The sequence below is a fragment of the Amphibalanus amphitrite genome, unplaced genomic scaffold, assembly GCF_019059575.1.
Source record: "Amphibalanus amphitrite isolate SeventyFive unplaced genomic scaffold, NRLGWU_Aamphi_draft 001207F_arrow, whole genome shotgun sequence".
In the NCBI taxonomy this organism is placed as follows: Eukaryota; Metazoa; Arthropoda; class Thecostraca; order Balanomorpha; family Balanidae; genus Amphibalanus; species Amphibalanus amphitrite.
This window is the reverse complement of record NW_024882701.1, coordinates 80,701-102,383: the sequence shown is the minus strand read 5'-3', so window position 1 is coordinate 102,383 and position 21,683 is coordinate 80,701. Positions and strand designations below refer to the sequence as shown.

The 21,683-nt window shown below is 53.5% G+C and overlaps 1 protein-coding gene across 1 annotated transcript; it reads right to left on the bottom strand.

The window, feature by feature from the left end:
• Nucleotides 1-24: 24 nt before the first annotated feature.
• LOC122371127 (ankyrin repeat domain-containing protein 29-like) lies at nucleotides 25-20,752 on the bottom strand. The gene is made up of 9 exons (XM_043347240.1): nucleotides 20,672-20,752; nucleotides 12,060-12,170; nucleotides 10,012-10,110; nucleotides 3,935-4,033; nucleotides 3,412-3,510; nucleotides 2,938-3,032; nucleotides 1,485-1,587; nucleotides 1,105-1,200; nucleotides 25-780 (listed from the first exon to the last, which is right to left on the bottom strand). The coding sequence occupies exons 1-9, from the start codon at nucleotides 20,681-20,683 to the stop codon at nucleotides 604-606; spliced, it is 891 nt and encodes a 296-aa protein (XP_043203175.1). The 5' UTR covers nucleotides 20,684-20,752; the 3' UTR covers nucleotides 25-603.
• Nucleotides 20,753-21,683: the final 931 nt, after the last annotated feature.

Below are 21,683 nucleotides of genomic sequence, written 5' to 3'. Positions count from 1 at the left end.
GAACAGGGGAATAGACCGCTGAACAAGTAACAAACAGCGGAAGTGGTCACAGTTTCACGCACACATTCCTCCCGCACACCATGGGATTCTTAGCGGTTCTCTGACCGTAACACTGCTAGTCTATTGCGAACTGAACGTTTTCCGCCGCTCCGGTACTTCCCCGTAGCGTTCCGGGCAGGTCTGAGGACTGACTGAACCCAAACTCGCTTCACGGCGGCTAGAACTGCTCATTCCGTCAGCATTGCGCGTGACCTGTGTCCGCGTCCTACGGGCCAGTAGGCGGCGCTCCGGTCGATGCCGATGGAGCCCGAGAGAGCGCGGACAATTGCTAACACCCGTCGGACAGGTAAACGCCCCAGTTGAAGCAAATGTCACACGAGTGCGTACCGACGCCATGTCTGAGGCTTCAGTTAACACCATTAACAGCATGAAGCTTACAGACGAAGACACCTAATGGCTCCATAATATATGGGTCCGACAGGCGACAGTGTGCCACGCCCGCATTACTTAGTTGTCCACAACGGTCAAATTCGAGGCAGGCGGCTCGGTCAGGCGATGGCCACACCCCTGTAACTTTTAGCATGTTGTTTCACTGAAAGCCGCTCACCGGCGCCGCTCGAGCGCCGTGGCCAGCCGTTCGTAGCCGGCTTGGAGCGCCAGCTCGCCGGGCGTCAGGCCCTCGGCGTTCCGCAGTTCGATCCTGCTCCCGGCTGAGACTAGAAGCTCGGCGCAGGTCGTGTGACCGAACATGGCTGCCGCGTGTAGCGCCGACTCGCCGTTCTGTGGGGAGGGGATGAGTAGTGGTCAGTTTCCCTGGATTAAGCACGACAATCTCGGAGTATGCGTACCACAAATCAGAGGCAGAATGGATTGAGCCGAAGCCCCGATTAGAAATGCGAGGTAGTAAGGCCGATGCATGCGTGTTGACGTTTGTGTCCGTCGTTTATAGAAAATGGTACCGTGGAAAAAGACGAACTTTCGTTTCATCTCGTAATCTGGATAATAACTAGACCGACGTTTGTCGTCAGCTCGTGCCAACCGGGGACGCCACTCCGGATGGCGTGGGCCCCTGTGTAATGTGTATTGTGTATAGCAGGTCCTTACCGGTAAAACTGATAGGCAAGGGGAGTGCGGCAGCAGCGCGCGCACCACCTCCTCGTGACCTTTGTGGGCCGCCTTGAACAGCGCTGTGGCCCCGTCCTGTGAAGGAAACAGATTGTCACGGAGATGGTCACCGATGGCTCAGGGTAATGTTGAAGGAAGGATGGTAACTTCAGTGGAATGGAAATATCTGTAAGCAAAGCGCCCGCATGCCTGACTATGCGGTAACGCGACCCTGTAACCTGTTAAGGTATGCAATATGCATGCTAAGAAACATTGAAGATTCAATTGTGCGTGGGCCAATCGAGAAGAGGACTGCTCAATTCTGACTGCTAGGCTACGTGTGTCGGGTCTGCGCCGACTGCCGGTCTGTTGACACTCACGTGTCGGGGACTGTCGACGGCGGCCCCTGCTCTCAGCAGGTGTTCCACCACCCGGCTGTGGCCCAGCTGGGCGGCGATCCACAGCGGAGTGGCCCCGTCCACCCTGTAATGACGCACCGGGTCAGTCGAGAGGTGGGGCACGAGCCGGTCCACCCGTGCATGGCCGTATCGGGGGGTATAATCAAGATACCTATAAGAAACAGGTAGGTCCGATGTTTTGAGTAAAGCCCACGTAAAGCCCTGGTGACGTCACTGACATTTCTTATATGGAGAAATTCGCCCATAAGAAAAATATTTTACATACGAAAATTTGTATTTCATTCGGAAAAAATACATTCTATCAATTTCATCATGAAACTTATATAATTTAATTAAAAAACTTGAAATCCTTTGAGTGCTTGTCCCAACCCCTGCTATACCTTTGGTCACGTGACTTCCATGACAAACTTTGCGTTTTGCAATGTTATGACTTAAACAGAAGCAATAAATGTTACAAGCGTATTATTTATGATGTTTTAGGCAGCAATCGTGTAATAACATCCTTGAATTATATACATTCTGCTTAAAAGAGGTCACGTGATGTTACCAGATTGTGCTCGGACAGCATCTTCTTGAACTTCGATTTTGAGTACTTTTTACCTTCATTGAGTCCTAATAACGGACGTTTTTAGTTATAAAATGAAGCAATGAATCTATTGAGGGCAAAATTTAATCATTTTTGCACTTTCAAGCCGGGCTATCCTGGCATTTACTGTATGCCTGGCCTATTCAAATACATTAGCCAGAGGGGTGTGGTAATAACTGGTGTAAGCAAATTGACCACGGTCAAAAATGCATTACCAGAATGCACTTAAGCCAACATTTTGGGATGGTCTCGTTCCTAAGTCGGCTAAGAGCTTCGGTCCAGAAAATAAATTTATCGTTGGCATACAGTAAAATACATACCAAACTCGGCCGGTGATAAATTTTCAAGACCTCAGTCCTTACTGATTTTTGAACTCGGCCTTCGGCCTCGTTCAAAAATCCAGTAAGGACCTCGGTCTTGAAAATTTATTTACACCGGCCTCGTTCAGTATTATATAGAACTTCGGCCGGTTTGTGTGTGAAGCCTATGGTGAAGGGAAAACTTCACGCCCGGCTGACGTCACAGACCTCGGCTACCAAATCGTGTCCGGTGGGGGTCGGGTATAATCTCCATAGTGTGTTCCGCCGGGCCCGACTGATGGTTTGTCCCAATCAGCATCTCATCCCGTCGCCGACATGTGCCTGGGGGTCTGTTCGTTTACCTTACCCAGATGAGGTTCTGTTCCGCCGCTTGACGCGGCTGAAAGGCTGTTCTCAATGGTCTGGCCAGGTCTGCTCGACCCGGCCTAGTGGAGGGTCTGTTCTGCCACCTGCCCTGTGTCCTGGCTGAATATCTCTTCTACCGTCTGATCCGGATCCGTCCTCTCACCTGGCCTGGTCGGGGTCAGCTCCGGCGTCTGTCAGCAGTGCTGCCACCTCGTGGTGACCGTTCTGAGCTGCCAGGAACAGCGCCGTCGAGCGGTCCTGGAGGCAAACACTCGAGTGATTCACCCTCTAAAAAATATATCACCACTCATGACGTGGTGATCATCGTTCCATCCTAAACTTGTTTTAATTAGCGTAACTAACGTTACTTTGGTTGAGCTGCTGGCCATCGCAGGAAGAAGCTAACAATGGATGGGTTATTTTATAAAACGCTGATGGACTCCCCATTATCACAATACCCATGACTGCAGTGCGCATTCCGTTGGATTTATTTTGAGCCTCCCGTTCGTGGACCCGTAAAACAATGCCCGTGCGGCGTGTTATCTGATTCATCACCAGCCGTTCCACCCTGCCGTGGGTGAGTGTTGACCCGCCCTCTGTGTGTGTACCGCCCGGCGTGGGCCGTTCCGAGCCCCACCTTCATCCGGGCGCTGACGGCAGCTCCCGCCTGCAGCAGCTCGCGAACACAGACCGTGTGGCCGCCCTGACTGGCCACCAGCAGCGCAGTGGCGCCGTCCTGTGGGCAACACAAGGCTCGGCGCGTTCAAATTTACATACATTGGTTATACGTCTGAGGGTGGACGTTGGCACTGAACTAGCAGCAGAAGGTGACCTGGCCAGCTCAACACCTTCCCTCTGTCTGTCCCTTCTCTGTCCCGTCTGTCTGCCCCTCCGTAAACCTATGTATGTCATGGCGGTATACAGAGGTCTACGGACTATGGAGGGTCTACAAAGGTCCCGGTGCCCCCTCTGACCGTAATTTCTGTCTCTCCCTCTGTCCGTACCCATCTGTCCCCCTCCCTTCGTCAATGACCCCCTGTATCCTATCCAACCATAGTTGGCGTGTTGAGCCGGCTGTAACCCTCTCTGTCTCCCTCTCTGTCCTCCACATCTAACCGTAGTGGGCGTCCCTCTCTCTCTGCCCTGCCTCTCCCTCTCACCGTGGTGGGTGTGTCGGGCCTTCCACCGTGCCGCAGCAGAGCCCTCAGCACCTCCACGTGACCGGCCTGCGCCGCGAAAAACACCGGTGTCGCCCCCGTCTGTCGACAAAACAACAAACAAACAATGAAAAACCGCCCTCGTCTACCAACAAAACAACAAGTGCAGTACAACCGTTCCCGTTCTACCGACAAAACAACAAACATGCAGCACAACCGTTCCCGTTCTACCGACAAAACAACAAACATCCTACAGGCTCAGGGGCGCCGCCACGGATTTTTGACTGGGGGGGACGGACTGACCGACTGAAAACCCAAAAGTAGACATTCTTACCGTGGCTTTTTCGGTCGGATGCATTCAACGTTTTGAGCAAATATGCCACTTTTAACATAGGGTTTTGAACTGAAATAACGGTTTTGTAGCTTGAGCTGAGACGAGAACAATGCATGAGCTTTTATGGCCCAACGATCACGGCCCAACGTCGACAGATTTTCGGTGACTCCGACTCCGACTCCGGCTCGGGTTTCTAAAATCGACTCCGACTCCGACTCCGGTCACAACTGTCGACTCCGACCGACTCCGACTCCGACTCCGACTCCGCAGCCCTGGGTTTGAGGAAAGTAGTTTAGGTACATAGGTGTCGATTTCTACCGAGTTGGGGGTGCCCGGGCGCAGCAAATCCGCCGCCGCCCTAGCGGTGACCTTGACCCGCGCGGTCTGTTGAGGCTCCAAAGCCAAGTCGGCCGAGCCGGCGGGGAATTTGGAGAGCTTGGGCACCCCCGACTTGGCGGAAATGGACACCCATGGGTATTTCCTTAAAGTATTGGCTAAGACCGCATTCCCACCGAGTACCTACCTATATACACATCTGATGTCCGATTCAGTTTGACACGGCAAAGCCTCGTGTTCTATCACGGTATAATTGCCACTAATATGATCGATAATGCATATTGCATAGGTAATGCATATTGCATACCCGCGTGGGGAGGGGGCGTTGTACTTGTATAGTCACAAATCTCTCTTTTTGGTTTGTGCACGAATCGGCGCGAAGCGCCGCGAAAATTGGCAAAAAAAAAACAGACAAAACTGCTCCAAAGTACGAATTTTGCAGACCGTGTAGCAAGCTTGATAGGTACCAGAAAACCTTAGGTCAGGAAAACCAAGTCAAGTAGTCAAGTCGCCTCAAAGTTTTGTGGTCCTGTCAACCGTATAGCTTATTTCTTAGAAGCTGGAAATTTAGTGTAGCGTGGCTGCAGAAGTGTGGGGTCGGAGCGGGAATCAGTCGGAGTTGACTGTTTTGGCCAGTTTTGGCCAGAGTCGGAGTTGAAGTCTTCGAAAATGTTCGGATTTTGACTTCGAGGTCGGATTGGTGTAGATTTCAGCACAATCGGTTCAGCCGTTCTCGAGATCTGGAATCGACCCCTGCATGTGCGCACGTGCAGCAGCACCCCAACTGTGGCACATGGATATGAATTGCCTAGTGGGTATACCTACCTACATGCCAACTTTCAGGGCAATCGGCCCAGTAGTTGCCGAGATATTGAAATTGTTACAAAACTGACACCTCTTCGTTTTTCACGTGGCACGTGCATATGGGGTCACTCACATGCATCGGGAATAGCCCGATGCTCGTTAGAAGGAATGAATCTAGTGCTACCCTACAAAAATTACCGCATGTACCTAAATCGGTCAAGTGGTTGCTGAGATATAACTAAGCCTAGCAAAAGCGTGACCACGGCATGCTCAGAAATTTCCGTTAACCTACGAAAGACTACGCTCGCTTCGCTCGCTCCGTAATGAGTTTGGGGGGGACGTCCCCCTTCCATTCTGAGAGTGGGGGGGACGCGTCCCCCCGTCCCCCCCGGTGGCGGCGCCCATGTACAGGCTACATAGTACATACAGCAAAACTGTCTCCGTCTACCGATAAAACAACAAACATAGGGTGTCCGGCAAATGCAACACCGGCGACGTCTCCGTCTCTCGACGAAACAACAGTGCAACCTCCTCCGTCTCTAGACAAAACAAACATCCATTTGGTATCATACAAACTGGTACACTCGGGGGCAGATTGATGTTCCACAACTCTTTATCCACCGGGTTCCTATGGCTCAGCATTGGCAGCAGCCGCCTGGTACCGGTAGACTGTGCCGCTTCACTTACTTGTCAAGCGGCACAGCCTGTGCCGGTAGACTGTGCCGCTTCACTTACTTGTCAAGCGGCACAGCCTACCCACACCGTATGCCACCGGTCTGGGTCGGTGGCTGGAAGGCGATGTGGGCCGCCTGTGACGTCAGCGCAGCGGTGAGGGCAGCCCGGAGGCATGGCTCGGGTTGGCGCGGCGCGGCGGCTGGCGAGGGCTGGGGAAGTGGGGAGCGAGGCGGGGTGGGAGCACGGACCATCGCGCGGCTGAGCGAGTGTAGTTAACTTTCGCGTCTCAAGGCGCCAATTATTCTACCTAACAATTGTGCTAAAGCAGTTGTTAAAATGTCCTATCCCCAAGATAGCGCCTATCATCATGCTTGCCATGCACATTACGACACACTTAAACGTGGCATTGGGACAGCCGATAGAATTTATATCACACGTGCATCGAGTTGCGGAGCTACATTGTTTTTAACAGATAAGTATTAAGGCCTTGATTGAGCTCATTGGTGTCTATTATTTCGCACAGCAATCGTCCAGAGACGTGGGAACTGGGGTTTTTGGATAGCGCGGCGTCCCAACTTTAAAGGTAGTGTGCCAACTGCCAGCTTTCCTGGACCGTATGGAGTTAATGGCCCAGATAAGGAGAACCGGATTTTTAGAACTTAGCCATACCTTCAAAACTCATGGAAACGTCTTAAATTCTTCAAATTTTGAGTACCCCAGTGCGAAATTCGCCCCGACGGGTTGTCGGTCGTACCCCAACCACATTTCACACCACTATGAACAATAAATGCACACACTGAAATCGCTATTACCGATATGCTCATCCAATCAAGTTTCGATAAACTCGTTCATCATCAGCTCCTGCGGTTTCGAACACGCCTGTTAGGTGGTGCGGTAGACCGCGCCCAAAGCCAGGGCCCCGGTAACGTGAGGTAGCCGAGTCAGGGCAGCGTGCGCTGACCCAAGCCGGAGCCGCGCGTCCTCCCGGTGTCATGTGATAGCCCGGGGCTGCCCGCGGGGATGCGGTAGACCGCGCCCAAAGCTGCGGCCCCGGCTTGGGTCAGCGCACGCTGCCCCGACTCGGCTACCTCACGTTACCGGGGCCCTGGCTTTGGGCGCGGCTTCTGCTCATACTTTGTGGTGCGGTGGTGGTGCGTCGGGCTGCGCGCTCTGACTTCGGCCAAGAAAAATGTGTCAGCTGATCATTGTCATTTCTGCCACTTGCGTGTGGTGAAATGGGGTCATAACTTATCAGACGGCTTTTTCATATCAATTATTTTACATAAAATCATATTTCAAACCATAAATAATGTTCGACAGCCAAATAAAAGAAACAATACCAATACAGGCTTACAGTTTAAGGCTCGACATTGTGTTGTCTACGATTAGAGAGCTGATAACTCATTCCCGTACGTCGTATGGTCGTAACACTATAATGACCTTTGCTTATTGTCACATGTGCGCCGCAATCGCGATTGTTGCCGACGCCTGTTTGCAGGTGAGCCCACTACAGTTGTTATACATATCTAAAAACCGATAAACTTTTAGGCGAAAAGGGCACTATTCCAGGCCCATTTTTGATTTTTTTGCGATATTAGGTAAAAACAGAAGCTTCTTATCCTAGGAAAAATAAAATGGGAAATCTTTCAAAGGTGGCACACTACCTATAAGCAACTCTTACTGTTCCTCTAATGTGTGGTCGCAGCCACCAATAGCAAACCGTTCCATCTAGGAACAAATAATTCGCGCACCTGGAACGGTTCGAACCGGGTTTCTCCAACCGGTCACCCTACGACGCTAGCGTGTATCCACTGAGCTGCCGAAACCAGCGACCACCCGCCGCGGTCAAACGCGATCAAATGTCACAATACTGTCATTGGTGGTAAGCGGGTGAATGTCATTTTGTTTTGTGTAGACGAGGGCCATTCTCGGTAGCTCAGTGGATGAACGCTCGTGTCGTGAATTGGTCGGTGGGAGAAGCCCGGTTCGAACCCCCCTGGGTGGCCGACTTTTTGGCTCCTAGTTGGAACGGTTTGCTATTGGGGGCTGCGACCACATATTAGAGCAACAATAATAATCGCTTTAAACGTAGGAGGCGGAACGGGGAGGGCACCGGGGCACCGTGCCCCCCTTTGATTTTGGCATTTTAACATTAGCCCTATGGGCGTTGCATGGAAAGAATGGGACCAAAAGTCGGCAGTGCCCCCCCCCTTACTTGAAGGTGTTCCGCCGCTATGTACTGGCTTTAAATTGGGGCGTTGGCTGCGGCACTACTCATAACCCCCAGCTCCCACGTCTCTGGACGATTGCCGTGCCAAACAATAGACACCAATCTGCTCAATCAAGGCCTTAATACTATGTATGTATGTATGTATGTATTGACGATCAAGAGCAATCCACAATCGGCGTGGCTACTAATACATGTTATACAAAATATAGCTCCGCACCTCGATGCACGAGTGACATAAGTTCTATCGGCTGTCCCATTGCCACGCTTAAGTGTGTCGTAATGTGCATTGCAAGTATGATGATAGGCGCTGTCTTGGGGATAGGACATTTTAACAACTGCTTTAGCACAATTGTTAGGTAGAATAATTGGCGCCTTGAGACGCGAAAGTTCTACACTCGCTCAGCCGCGCGATGTCCGTGCTCCCACCCCACATCACTCCCCAGCCCTCGCCAGCCGCCGCGCCGCGCCGACCCGAGCCATGCCTCCGGGCTAGGCCCTCACCGCTGCGCTGACGTCACAGGCGGCCCACATCACTTTCCAGCCACCGACCCAGACCGGTGTCATACGGGTGGGTAGGCTGTGCCGCTTGACAAGTAAGTGAAGCGGCACAGTCTACCGGTACCAGGCGGCTGCTGCCAATGCTGAGCCATAGGAACCCGGTGGAAGAAGAGTTGTAGAACATCAATCTGCCCCCGAGTGTACGTACGAGTACCTAGGCCGTAGCCGTTGGAAGACTCGTATTTGACACTGTCATAAGGCAGATTAACCCATAATCCCGTCAAAACAACAATGTCTGATTAAATCCGAGCTGGAAAAGCAGTAGCTGTGTTTCACACCGCATACGAGCATGTTTTATAACAGAAAAAATACAGCTTCTGGATTCTGGAAACGCACCGACAGAGCTGTGTGTTTCCGGTATTTGACAAATGAGCCGAGACGGCGGTCAGCGCCTAAACTGCCGGCGGTGTGCGGACGTCTATTGTGCGCCGTCCGCCGTCCGCCGCGGGGCTGAACTAACGGCCAAAAGTGGCCGGATCGCGCTGAGCGCCGCCCGCGGAAATCCGATGGGCGTATGACGCCGCAATCACAGACAGTCGGCGCTGGTCGACTCACAAATCGCGCTCTGTATTGCTATAACGTGTTTGATCGACTGTGTGCGTTTTGTGCCTGCGCTCTATATACAGAGCGCAGGCACAAATAGGAAGGCGCCGAGCCGTGGAAGGCGCAACGCGCAATGTTTGCGGAAACATGTGTGTCACTGGGATATGCACGCGTAGTCCGTGGTCCGACCCCGGGACGGATACCCACGGTATGTGGATTAGTGCCCGAGACGGTTTCCACATTCACGCGTCTTCCGGCACCCTGGAAAGGCACTGTCATGGTAATCGGGCCACGCTTTCTCGTCGGTCCGGCGCCGTGGGAAGTGCCGACGGGCCGCGCCGAACCGCGCGCTTCAGCCACCTGTTTGGTGTCTATCGAGGCTGGCCGTGTGGCGGCTCTGGCACCTGTCGAGGGCCTTTGCCGGTCAGTTGTGATGTGTCTATCTCATCTGTCGAAATCCTGTCCGGTGCCTTTTTTATCACCTGTTTGGGGCCGACTGCCCGGTGTGTCTCTCGCCTGTCGAGGGCCCATTGCCGGTCAGTTGCGATGTTTCGTAATTCTATTCCATCTGTCGGGACCGACTGTCCGTCTCAGTCTCACCTGTCGTCGTCTGTCGGGGTCGGCGCCCCGTCGCAGCAGCTCCTTGACGCAGGCCAGGTGTCCGTTAGCGGCCGCCAGTAGCAGAGGCGTGGTGCCCTCCTGTCGGTCAGAGCAGTGGGCTCGGTCAGACTCCAACGGACGGACCAACGGGTTACGGACTGTGCTGGACAGATGGATGGCGAACCGTAAAATACTGAAGCGTAGTTCAGAACCAGAGGTCACTGGCACTGGCTGAGAGGATACATCAGCAGCTAGTGTGGAGGATTGGGCACCGCGGGCAGGCCTTAACAGCCAGGAATGGAACCCAGATGATGACAAAAGACGGCACACCAGAGGTCCGGTCGGGACGGCAGATGGCTGAGACACGCAGCAGGCCCGCCCGTTCCCACACGGTCGTCTGAGGCGGACCGTGCGGACCTGCTGGGAAGCCCCGCGGGCACCGCCGGCCGACCGACCACCGGCGTCACACCGGAACTCAGCTATCACCGGGCACAAACAGGAACAGAAAAGAAAAACAGCCCCGGACGAGCTCCCAGCGTGGGGCCGAGCTGGAAACGCACGGCGAGGAGCTCAAAGTCACCGCTTCTTGGGAAGCTGGGAAGTGCATTATATCGACATATGGTGCCACTGGGAGCCCAGTTGCAGCTGTAGGTGCCGGTACGCAGGGACGAATGAACGCTGGGCAGGGACGGACCTTTGGCAGATATTCTACCCCTATGGACGGTCTCACTGACCCGGCATCGACTTATACACAAAACAAGGCGCACGGGGCATGAACGGCTGCCGTGTAACGAGACAGCGTAACCGTGACCGTGTATTCCGGCAGCAGCTGATTTATACCGCACCTTACCGACACGCTGTCGATCTCACACGTGCCAGCTTGCGGTTACTGCAGCAAGCGAAGGAGTCGGCGGGCTGCCGCAGCAGATGTTTCCTATTTGTATTGCGTGTTTCTTACTTACCTACAGCCACTACCCGGATGGCCCTGTTACCACTCCAGGGAAATTCGCAACCTCCAATCACACGGGTATGAAGGCTGGGAAACTGGTGGAATGAGCTCTTCAGCCGCAACAACCATGCAGCATGAGCAGCATGACTGGTATAAAATATATATTTGGAAGCAATGTCACGCTGGATTCAGGTCACCGTCGTGCGCCACTGTTGCATGGGACGTGCAACATTGGCAACTTCTTCAGCCGGCCTATTTTTCTTATGAGCTTAATTATGCATGTCACTTCACTGAAAGGCATACGCCCGCTCTGCAATCAACACTCAATGCACAAAAATCTTCGCTATCTATAACGCTGCACTGTTCTCCGTCTATTCTGCCCCGCCTTCCTGGTACAATTGTCCTCCGGGCCAGGCGGTCAAAATACCATATAAACGTAGGTATACGCAATAAAGACAGGATACCGGCCACCGCGGTTCGCTAAATCGTTGTTCCGATTTATCGGATCTAAATGTTGTTCCGTTGAGTTGTTCCGAGTCTCTCTCGGTCCTCTATGCGCCGATCTCGGCTGAGTCGCTCCGACTCCGAGGCGATCTGAGCTGAGTCGCTCAGAGTCAGAGCTGCTCTGAGCCGCTGAGTCGTCCGTCCGCTCGGGGCCGTGGGAGTCTGTGGGCCGCTCCCACGGCGCTCGGAAGCCGTGACGGCCACCACACACGGCGGCTCCCGGCTCCCGGCTCCCGACCTTCCCTGGGCCTTCTCCGGTCTCTGATCGGACACCATGCGGATACCTAGTCCGCCGGCCTAGCACAGTCCAAACAGCACACTAACAGTTCGTTCAATGACCCCGCCCGAAATCCCACATCGTTACGCAATGTATTTTATTCATTTATTAAAATGTGTAAAAATACTTTAAACAATAGCATTCAAATGTGTCTGATCTCCCACAAAATATTCATTCGAGACAGCCTCGAATGCAGAAATCGGCGAAGCGCGGTCGAGGCTAAGTGGCCAAATATTAATCTCAACAATATACGGCTACAAATTATGTGCTGAAACAATAATGCACGTAATTTCATGCCTGAATGTATAATTCACTCACCATGTCGGCGCAATCGACGTGGACGAGGCCGGCGTCCAGCACGGCCTGACACCGCGTGACGTCACCGGTGATGGCGGCTCGGTGGAGGTGCAGCTCCGAGCGGCTGTCCTTCTGTAACAACAGCGGGTCAATGAGGGACGAGCTGGTGTTGGGTATAGAGAGAGTGAGCTGTCAAACGGCCCGGTGGAGCTGCAGATCCGAGCGGGTGTCACGTCTGCTCTCCAGCGCGACCGATGGAGCGAATATCTATCGCAGCCTCCCCGCGGCTGTGCGTCATCATCGCCAAGTCAGGGCCGTTTCCGCGGAGTCGAGGACTAGAGTGCTGATAACTCCGCCTCGAAGGAGCCTGCCACAGACTCGTCGTCTTAGGCCCGCGGCCGCCGGCGTCACTCCGCTGCCAGCGCACCGATTCTACAACTTCGGACACATCAACGCCAGGTCACTCGCTCCCCGACTCGACGAGATTAACCTACTACTAGAACAGCAGAAACTGGACATACTGTGTGTCTCGGAATCCTGGCTCCGTCCTGACATCTCCAGCCGCGTGCTCGTCTTCCCTGGCTACACAATCAGCAGATGTGACCGCACCGGCCCGCCGCGCTCGAGAGCCCCCCGTGGAGGAGGAGTGGCTATCCTGACCAGGGAGCAGTTCAGGTTGAACAAGCTGGACATTGGCGGCGCAGACCCAGCAGTGGAGTCCCTGTGGCTCTCCGTCACCGGCCCAGGCCGGAGGACAGTGATCGTAGGTGCCATTTACCGGCCACCCGGCTCATCCACCGCCAGGGGGCTCGAGCTGATAGAGGAGCAGCTCCGTGCGGCCACTGCCACTGGCAAACCATTAGTCGTGCTCGGGGATTTTAATTTCGACATGCTGGACGACTTGAAGCCAGGAACCCGAGACTTCAAACGCATCATAAACGACGTCAACCTCATGCAGCTGGTGGAGGAGCCGACTCACGTCCACCCGACTCCCACGCTGCTCGACCTGATTTTGACCAACCTGACTGACCTCCAGTCATCTGCCAGAGTGCTCCCTGAGCCTGTTGCAGACCACCAGCCTGTCATCTTCAGCGCCCCAGTCGGCCGCCAGCGCCGCCCGCGCCCAGCTCCCGTCACCACCAGGCCGTGGCGACGGATGAACTGGGACGCCTTCTGTCTCCGTCTCCTGACCGCCGACTGGGAGCGGCTCTACAGCACAGCAGCTGTGGACGGGAAGCTGGAGGCGTTCATGGGTGTCTGGAGTGTGGCGGTCGACGAACTGTGTCCAGTTGTCACCGTGTCCCGACGCCGCCCGGACTGTCCGTGGCTCAGGGACAATCCTGACATCGACACCGCGATAGAGGAGCGCGACACCGCCCGGCACACCTGGCGGCCGAGCCGTTCAGCGGAGGCGCGGCGGGAGTACCAGCTCAGTCGCAACAGACTGAAGGGTCTTCTCGCCCGTGCTAAGGGGCGTTCCTCTGCAACGACCTGCTGACGGACCGGCGAGGTTTCTGGAGCCGGATCAAGAGCTTTGCTCTCCGCCCTGCAGGCGCCGCTCCAGCCAGCAGCGCTGATGACGTCACTCGACGGGCCGACGAATTCAACGCTCATTTCGCGTCGGTCGGCCCTCGCGTCGCGGCTGATGTCGCTCGCTCCGGAGGCGCTGACGTGGGGCCTCGCCCGCCCTGTGTGTGTGCCTCCGCCTTAGTGCTGGGGCCTGTCACCCTGCCGGAGCTGTCTGAGACTATCAGCTCCATGAGCTCCTCGCGCGCCGTCGGCGTGGACGGCGTGCCGCTATTCGCGATTGTGCGTAGTTTTGCTGTGATAGGACCCCATCTTCTTCACATCATCAATCACTCCATCTCTTCCTCCGTCTTCCCATCCGCTTGGAAACTCGCCCGCGTCATCCCCGTCCACAAATCTGGCGACACCTCAGACCCCAGCAACTACAGGCCCATCTCCATTTTGTCTGCACTATCCAAGATCATGGAAAAGGTCGTTTCTCGCCAACTTGTGTCTTATCTTGTGAAAAACAATGTTTTGTCTCCGCACCAGTACGCGTATCGTCCGTGTCATTCCACGGAGGACGCCGTGCTCGACGCTGTCCACTGGATATCAACGCAGATCGACGCTGGACGAGTCGCGTCGCTGACGACGCTTGACCTCAGCAAGGCGTTCGACAGCGTTGACCACGGCGTCCTCCTGGACAAACTGGAGTGGTATGGTGTGAGCTCGATGTGGTTCAGGAGCTACCTGCACGATCGGAGACAGGTAGTGACCGGCGGCTCCTCCGATCCCCTCCCGCTGACCCATGGCGTGGCCCAGGGGTCCATCCTCGGCCCAATCCTCTTCCTCATCCTCATCAACGACCTTCCCTGTTTCCTCACCCATGGCCGACTCCTCTCCTACGCAGACGACACCCAACTCCTCGACCACTCACTTCCAACAACCCCAGATCTCTCTCAGCTCAGATGTCGTGTCGAGCAGTCAATCTTCGATCTCCAGCTGTGGTTCCAGGCCAACAGTCTAAAAATGAACCAAAACAAAACCTTTATCACTCTCATCGGAACCCAGCAAACTCTAAAAAAGACTGAGTCATTCTACGTCTCACTCTCCGGTAACGACATTCGGCCAAGTCAGACCGTCAAAATTTTGGGTGTGCTGCTCGACCGACACCTGACGTGGGATCCCCACATAACCATGGTTGTGCGTCGCTGCAACTCCATCCTCGCATCCCTCCACAAAATCCGGCACCACCTCACACCTGACGTCCTTAAACTCCTAGTCCAAGCCCACGTGTTCCCACACATTCAGTATTGCCTGTCCGTCTGGGGAGGAGCCGCCAAGTGTCAAATGCAGCGCGTCCAAAAGACGATGAACTTCGCCGCCAGACTTGTGACCGGGACGCGACGGTCCGAGCATATATCGCCGGCGTTGGAGTCGCTTGGTTGGGAGAGGATGGATGTGATGCTGCGCCGCCATGATCATGTTCACGTCCAGAGAGCCCTGTATAATGACCAATGTCCCCCAGCGATGTCGGCCATGTTCACCCGCCGGGCCAAAGTGTCGTCACGTGACACTCGCGCGGTAGCAGCCGGAAAGTTGCAGCTCCCGAAGTGGCGGCTCGCAAGAACTCAGCGGGAGTTTGCATATAGAGCGGCAGCATCGTGGAATGCGAAGGACACCGCCACAGGCACCTGATTTTAGAATGTCAACCTGCTGATGTCAACTTCCTACATGCGGATGATGCGTTCGCGAGTGTTTTAATGTAATCGTTGATGTGTTTTAACGTTGCTTTTGCCATTGTATCAGTATCATAGGCGTAGGAACAGGGGGGGCCAGGTGGGCAAGTGCCCACCCACTTTTCGAGGTGGGGGGGCCAACCATGTGTTTTGGCCCACCCACTTTTTACTCGAGGCCCCTCGTCTCGATTTGAGAGGACGTCGTCACCTTCCAGAATAAACAAACTCGGTAAAAATAAGTTCCACGAATCCCCACGCACGGACTCCAAGGGGCCGTGATGGATCCAAGGGGGCCCTCTGTTCATACTTGTCAGTCGAAGCCCCTGAGACTGATGGCCTGAGAAGTGAGAGGCCCTAGTGGATCTGAGGAGGCCCCAATATCCACACTGGTCTGGGGAGGCCCCTGACACTGGCGGTCTGGGAGGCCCCTCTATCCACACTAGTCAGAGGTCTGAGACTGGTGGTCTGGGAGGCCCCTCCATCCACACTAGTCAGAATAGGCCCCTGACACTGGCGGCCTAGCCGAGGCCCCCTACCCTCACTAGTCAGAGGAGGCCCCTCTATCCTCAATAGTCAGAAGAGGCCCCTGAGACTGATGGTCTGGGAGGCATATCCATCTACACTGTAGTCACAGGAGGCCCCTGAGACTGATGACCTGAGAGGCCCTTATAATCACACTAGGCAGAAGAGGCCCATGAGACTGATGGACTGAGAGGCCCTTCTATTCATACTGGCCACAGGAGACCCCCAAAACTTTCGGTCTGGGAGGTCCCTCAATCCGGCACCAGTCAGAAGAGTCCCCTGAGACTGATGGCCTGGGAAGCCCTTATATTCACACTAGGCAGAGGAGGCCCCTGAGACTGATGGTATGAGAGGCCCTCATATTCACACCAGTCAGAAGAGGCCCCCGAGGCTGATGGCTGTGAGGCCCTTCTGTTCATATAACTGGCCACTGGAGGCCCCTGAAACCGGTGGTCTAGGAGGGCCCTCTATCCAAACTAGTCAGAAGAGGCCCCTGAGACCGATGGTCTGAGAGGCTCTTATATTCATACTGGCCACAAGAGGCCCCTGAGACTGATATTCAGAGAGGTCCACTCCTAATGAATCTGAGGGGGCCCTCTATCCACATTTACACTTTTCTAGGGAGGCCCCCGAGACTGATGGTCTGAGAGGTCCTTTTATTTATACTGTCCACAGGAGCCCCCTGAGATTAATGTTCTGAGAGGCTCTTCTATTTATACTAACCAGAAGAGGCCCCTAGGATTGATGGTCTAACAGGCCCTTCTATTTATACTAGCCAGAGGAGGCCCATGAGACTGATTGTCTGAGAGGCCCTTCTATTCAAACTAGGCATATGAGGCCCCTGAGAATGATAGTCCGAAGAGCCATGCGGCGGCAACTGGCCGTGGCCATATTTCGGCTCGGTAGGGCCCCACAGAGCTTATGAGAGCACCTCAAGTCCTCCTAAGTAGACACGATTATCCCCATAAGGGTGCCACGCCGGCTTCTGAAGGCTCCTTGTAGGCATCTAAGGGCCCTTTCCGGCCTCTAACGGCTCCACCCGCCTGTGATGGCTTCACACCAGTGTTTATGAGCGCCACACAGCGGCGCCTTTGAGGGTCATACTAGTGTCTCTTAGGGCCCTATATCGGTGGCTCTGGAGGCCCCACACCGGCGCCTCTGTGGGCCACCACACCTGTGCATCTCAAGGCTCTACATATAGGTACATCTGAAGGACCCACACCGACACCTCTGAGGGCACCACACCAGTATCTCGGAGCTCTGAAGGCCCCACACCGGTGACTCTGAGGACTCACCGGCTCCTGAGAGCACCATGTTGATGTCTAACGGCTCCACAAGGCCACTGAAGGCACCACACAAGCTCTCGCTGAGCTTTAATGTCCATGTACCAGCCTCTGAGGGATTTAAGCCAGCGCATTCATAGCTCCACACCAGCAATTGTAAGGGCTTCACACTGAAGTATCTAAGGGTTCCACACCGGTGTCTCTAAGGGCCACATACCGGCATCTCTGAGGGCCCCATACCGGCGTCTCTGAGGGTCCACATCTGGCGGACACCCATCAGCGACTGAAGGTCCCACACTGTCGACTCCGAGAGCCCCATCTGCGTCTGGGAGCAACATGCCGTCTCTAAGATAAGAACCACAGCGGCTCCTCCGTCGAAAGATGGGCGTCTGCATGCCAAAGGGGAGCGGTTTTGAGACAGTAGGGACGTGCAATAGAGGGGCGCCTATGAAGCCCATAGGGGCGCCTCAATGCGAAAGAGGGGTGCCTCTGAGGCCTACATATATGGGCGTCCACATGCAATAGAGGTCTGCAAATTGCAATTGACCAATGCCATGGGGTGCATTCATAAGAAACAGGGGGCGTCGGCATGACAAAGAGAGGCGCCTTCAAGTGTCCATAAAAGAGAGACGCCTATGATAAGCGCTCATTGTATGCGACAACGGGGCGACTGTGGGACATATAGGGATGCCTAGCTGATGACTATACATAGGGCGCTTATATGCCAGAGAGGGCGCCTATGAAGCTAATGGGGGCACCTGGGAAACGAGGAAGACATTTGTGAAATGGTTTTCAGGGGTCATGCGCCGTTTGCGGCAAAAAGATTCTTTAAAAAAAATCGGAGGGGGAATAAGTTTTAAAAATGGTGCGGACTTTCCGCACTGTTCGCTTAAGCGATTACGCCCCTGGGTACATCTGCCCGATCTCAGAAGCTAGATTTGGAGGTCATTCTTGAAAGCAGCCAGCAGGACGAGGCAAAAGTTGGAGGCCCCTGAAAATAGGAGGCCCCCTGGAATAGGAGGCCCCTTGACAGGTTGGCCCACCCACTTTTCATGACGTTCCTACGCCCGTGATCAGTATCATATATTTTTAATTGGGTCTCATTTAGCTCTTATGTCACCATGTCACATTCCTGACCGGATTCTTAATACCCACCCCGTGGAAGAATTCTAATAAATGACTTTGACTTTGACTTTGGGTGTCCCTCTGAAACAACGGTGGACAGAGGAGAACAGCGGTTAGCGAATTGGAGGATTGTGGGGCTGGATGGACTGTCCGGTGGAGCTGCAGGTCGGCTTGGCCGTCCTTCTGCAACAACAGAGAACAGAGACTATAGGGGTTAGCAAAGGACGGACCTGGGCTGGGATAGAGAGAGTGAACTGTCAAACCATGTGGTGAAGCCGCAGGTCCGAGCGGCTGTCATTCTGTAACAGTAGCGAACAGAGGAGAACAAGGGTCAATGAAACTGTGGCTGAGGCTACAGAAGAACTTTCAAACGGCCCGATTGGAGTTGCAGGCTAGTCGGAGCACGTATCGTTCGGAAACAATGGCGAACACAGGAGAACACGGGTCAATGAAGGACGGGCTGGCTCTGGGGAATGGGGATAGAGAGAGTCAGTTATCTGACGTCCAAGGGGGAACAGCAGCGAGGACAGCCTGGGATAAAAATTAGTTGAATGGTGATTTGATGCACTGCGCACCTCTGTCGTTTGTCGTTTGATGATTAATTGTTACATTTTTCCTAATCCTCGTTGAAACGGGGTCGTCCACCGCTGCTGACATGACTGACCGTAGTTCAGCGCCGATTCTACCGCCGCCCGTTTCCATGATTTCCCTCGCCTTATACGACCGTCTGCGTGACGGGCCACCCGTCAGGACCATCCGTCTCCAACAGTCCGTCTCTGATCTTCGTATCTTTGGTCTCTGTGTCTCCCATCCGGACGTCTTCGGTCTTCATCTCCTCGGGCCGTCTCAATCTTCCCCGGTCCGACGTCATCTCATCGGTCCGTCTTCCTCCATGTTCTCACTCGCCCGGCCTCTCAGTTCATTCCGTATCATCCCGTTTCCTTTCCAGCCCCGCTGTATGACGGGGCGGGGTGGACGGCTGACCCGTAGTCACATCATAAATATGGGCAGCGAACGGGAGCGACCGAATGTGACTCAGGACACCTCCTTCACTCGGATGTGTGACCTCTTTATTAATACGTCGACAGGCGAGGCAGGAGATTGACTTGAGCGTCTTTCTCATGGCCCTTGACCGTTCGTCCAGTGACCGTGAGGTCATCTTTATTTGTAGCTTATTAGTCGGCAAGACGTCAAACTTGTAGTTAACCCTCGCCAGGGCATTTTTCATAACACGGCCTGGCAGGGGGGGGGGGTCGATACGACCCCCCCTCGCGATTGGCTCCTATGGCACCTAGAAACACCAAATTTGGTAGGTAGGTGGGCCCCCTGGAGTTCTCGCCCCTGTGCAAATTTGGTTGCTCTAGGTCAATATTTAGGGGGGTTTTGGGGGGTATAAATGTAAAAATTTCGCTAAAAACAGGTCAAAAGTTTTTCGCTTATAACTTTTGATCTAATTAAGATAGAGCAAAAAGGAAAGCACCAGTGAACTCAGCACGTCAAGGCGCGTCGAATGATATACTTTTTAGCTTGCTTAAGTGTACTTAAAGTTTTTCTTAAATTTTAAGTAAACTTAAATTAATAAATTAAGTTCAAGTTAACCAAATTGCGTCATATCGCATATCATTCGATTCGGCTGATCACCAGGAACACAATGATACCATTTTTTAAGCTCTAGCGTCATTATGTGCCAAGTTATTGGCAAAAACGTAATTTGACCTCAGTTGACCTCATTTGACCTGACCCATGGATAAGTACACCAAACAAAGAGGCACCAAGTGACCTGCTGTTAAGTACTGTGGTTTCAAAGCACAAAAGTGACAGAACGAAGCGGATATCTCCAGTATTTTCCGAATTTAGTATTTTCCCATAGACTTAACATTACGACGTAATGACCTCTAACTGACCTCAGGTCAGTGACCTCAAAAAACCCGAACTATATGTTATACAACTCGGTGAACTTAGCACATCCTGAAAGTTTGAAGGAAATCAGTTCAAAACTGTGAGTTGGACAGATGCGAAAAGAAATTTGAAATTTGACCATGACCTTGTACCGGTTTTTCTGACCTGGTGACCTGACCCAAGGTCACCCGGACCTGAAATTTTCAGGTCATATGTAAAAAGGTTGCCCCATAGGCTGTGCCAAATTTGGCGGCGCTGCGCGCCGCCGTTTTTACGCTATCTTCGAAAAACCTTAGGGGGGGGTCGCATCGACCCCCCCCCCCTCTGCCAGGGCGAGGGTTAAAATCTGATGACAGAAATACGATGAGCTTTGGTTGAGAGAAAAGTCATCCGAAAAGCCATAAATTTGGTAAAGTTTTGGTAATAAAATAAAACAAACAAAACAACACCAACAACAACGAAACAGGCCAACTTATCTACAAAACACGGCAAAACAAATGGAATGATAACTGGTACTGTCCAGCCGTCAGCTGCAGCATCCAGCACGCAGGTCCCTCACCTTTACCGACATGCCGTCCGTCGTCGTTGTCCGTCTCCCGAGTATCACCGTCACCACACCGTCTACAGGACCGGCTGGAGCGCGTCTGATACCGTCAGTTGCTCCCGACCCTGCGGCCCCACACCGGCACCGTCCCACCTCCGGCCCGGAGTCGGCGACGGCAGCGACACCTGGCGCGACTGTCCCGCTCTCTGGCATCAGCGTCATCGGCACCGTCTGACTCGCTCATCCTTTCTTTATGAAAAGACATATACCACGTCCACATTCAATAGGGACTGGCAGTTGGCACCTCTTATCAAGGTTTACTGTATACCTAACGCAGACTAACTTGTTCAAATCGACAGTTCGACAGCGTTATCAAAAGATGAAGACGCTGGCTACAATCTTCAGCCGTAATTTAGACAAGCTCGTTTGTTTCTAGATCGTACTACTGACATCCGAGATAAAAATCGATAAACAGCACAATTTCCATCATTCCATTATACTCAGCTGTGGCCAGTCCTCGAACACTTATCCAACAATCTGTCCAAATAAGCTTGCTCTAGCTGTCCATCAGCCCATGTATTTCCGTCACACGAACAATACATGACTGGGGTGATCGCTAGAGAATTACCATTATTTTTCGACATAAGCAGGGCACACAATTCACTCCAGATCAGTCTGTGGCGGGGGTAGAGCCAGCAGACGGGCAGGCTCGCAAAACAGGAGCGAGAACGTCACGGAAGAACAGGCCGGAAAAGAGAGCGCGACAGCACCCATATACGGCAACCCAAGGTGGCGGCATCAAAAACGATATTCAAATTAAAATAAAGATGCACTGAAGTTTAGACAGCAATGACGTTTATATATCACTGTAAAGTTTCGAGCAGCATCCATATCGGGGACGAGCCGTACACTATGAACCGCAAAACAATCGTCTCTTGTATGACTATCTGTTGGCAACATTTCAACTTCGATAACAGTTCGCTCAACAACAGCTCTCCGCTTAGTCATAACTACTGGCCATTACACT

Excerpts from the sequence above, each read along its gene's own strand:
- LOC122371127 (XM_043347240.1), bottom strand. Across the intron at positions 3,511-3,934 it reads GGCCCGACACACCCACCACG|GACGGCGCCACTGCGCTGCT; the intron begins GTGAGAGGGAGA and ends TGTTGCCCACAG. Across the intron at positions 1,588-2,937 it reads GCTGACCCCGACCAGGCCAG|GGTGGACGGGGCCACTCCGC; the intron begins GTGAGAGGACGG and ends GCGTCATTACAG.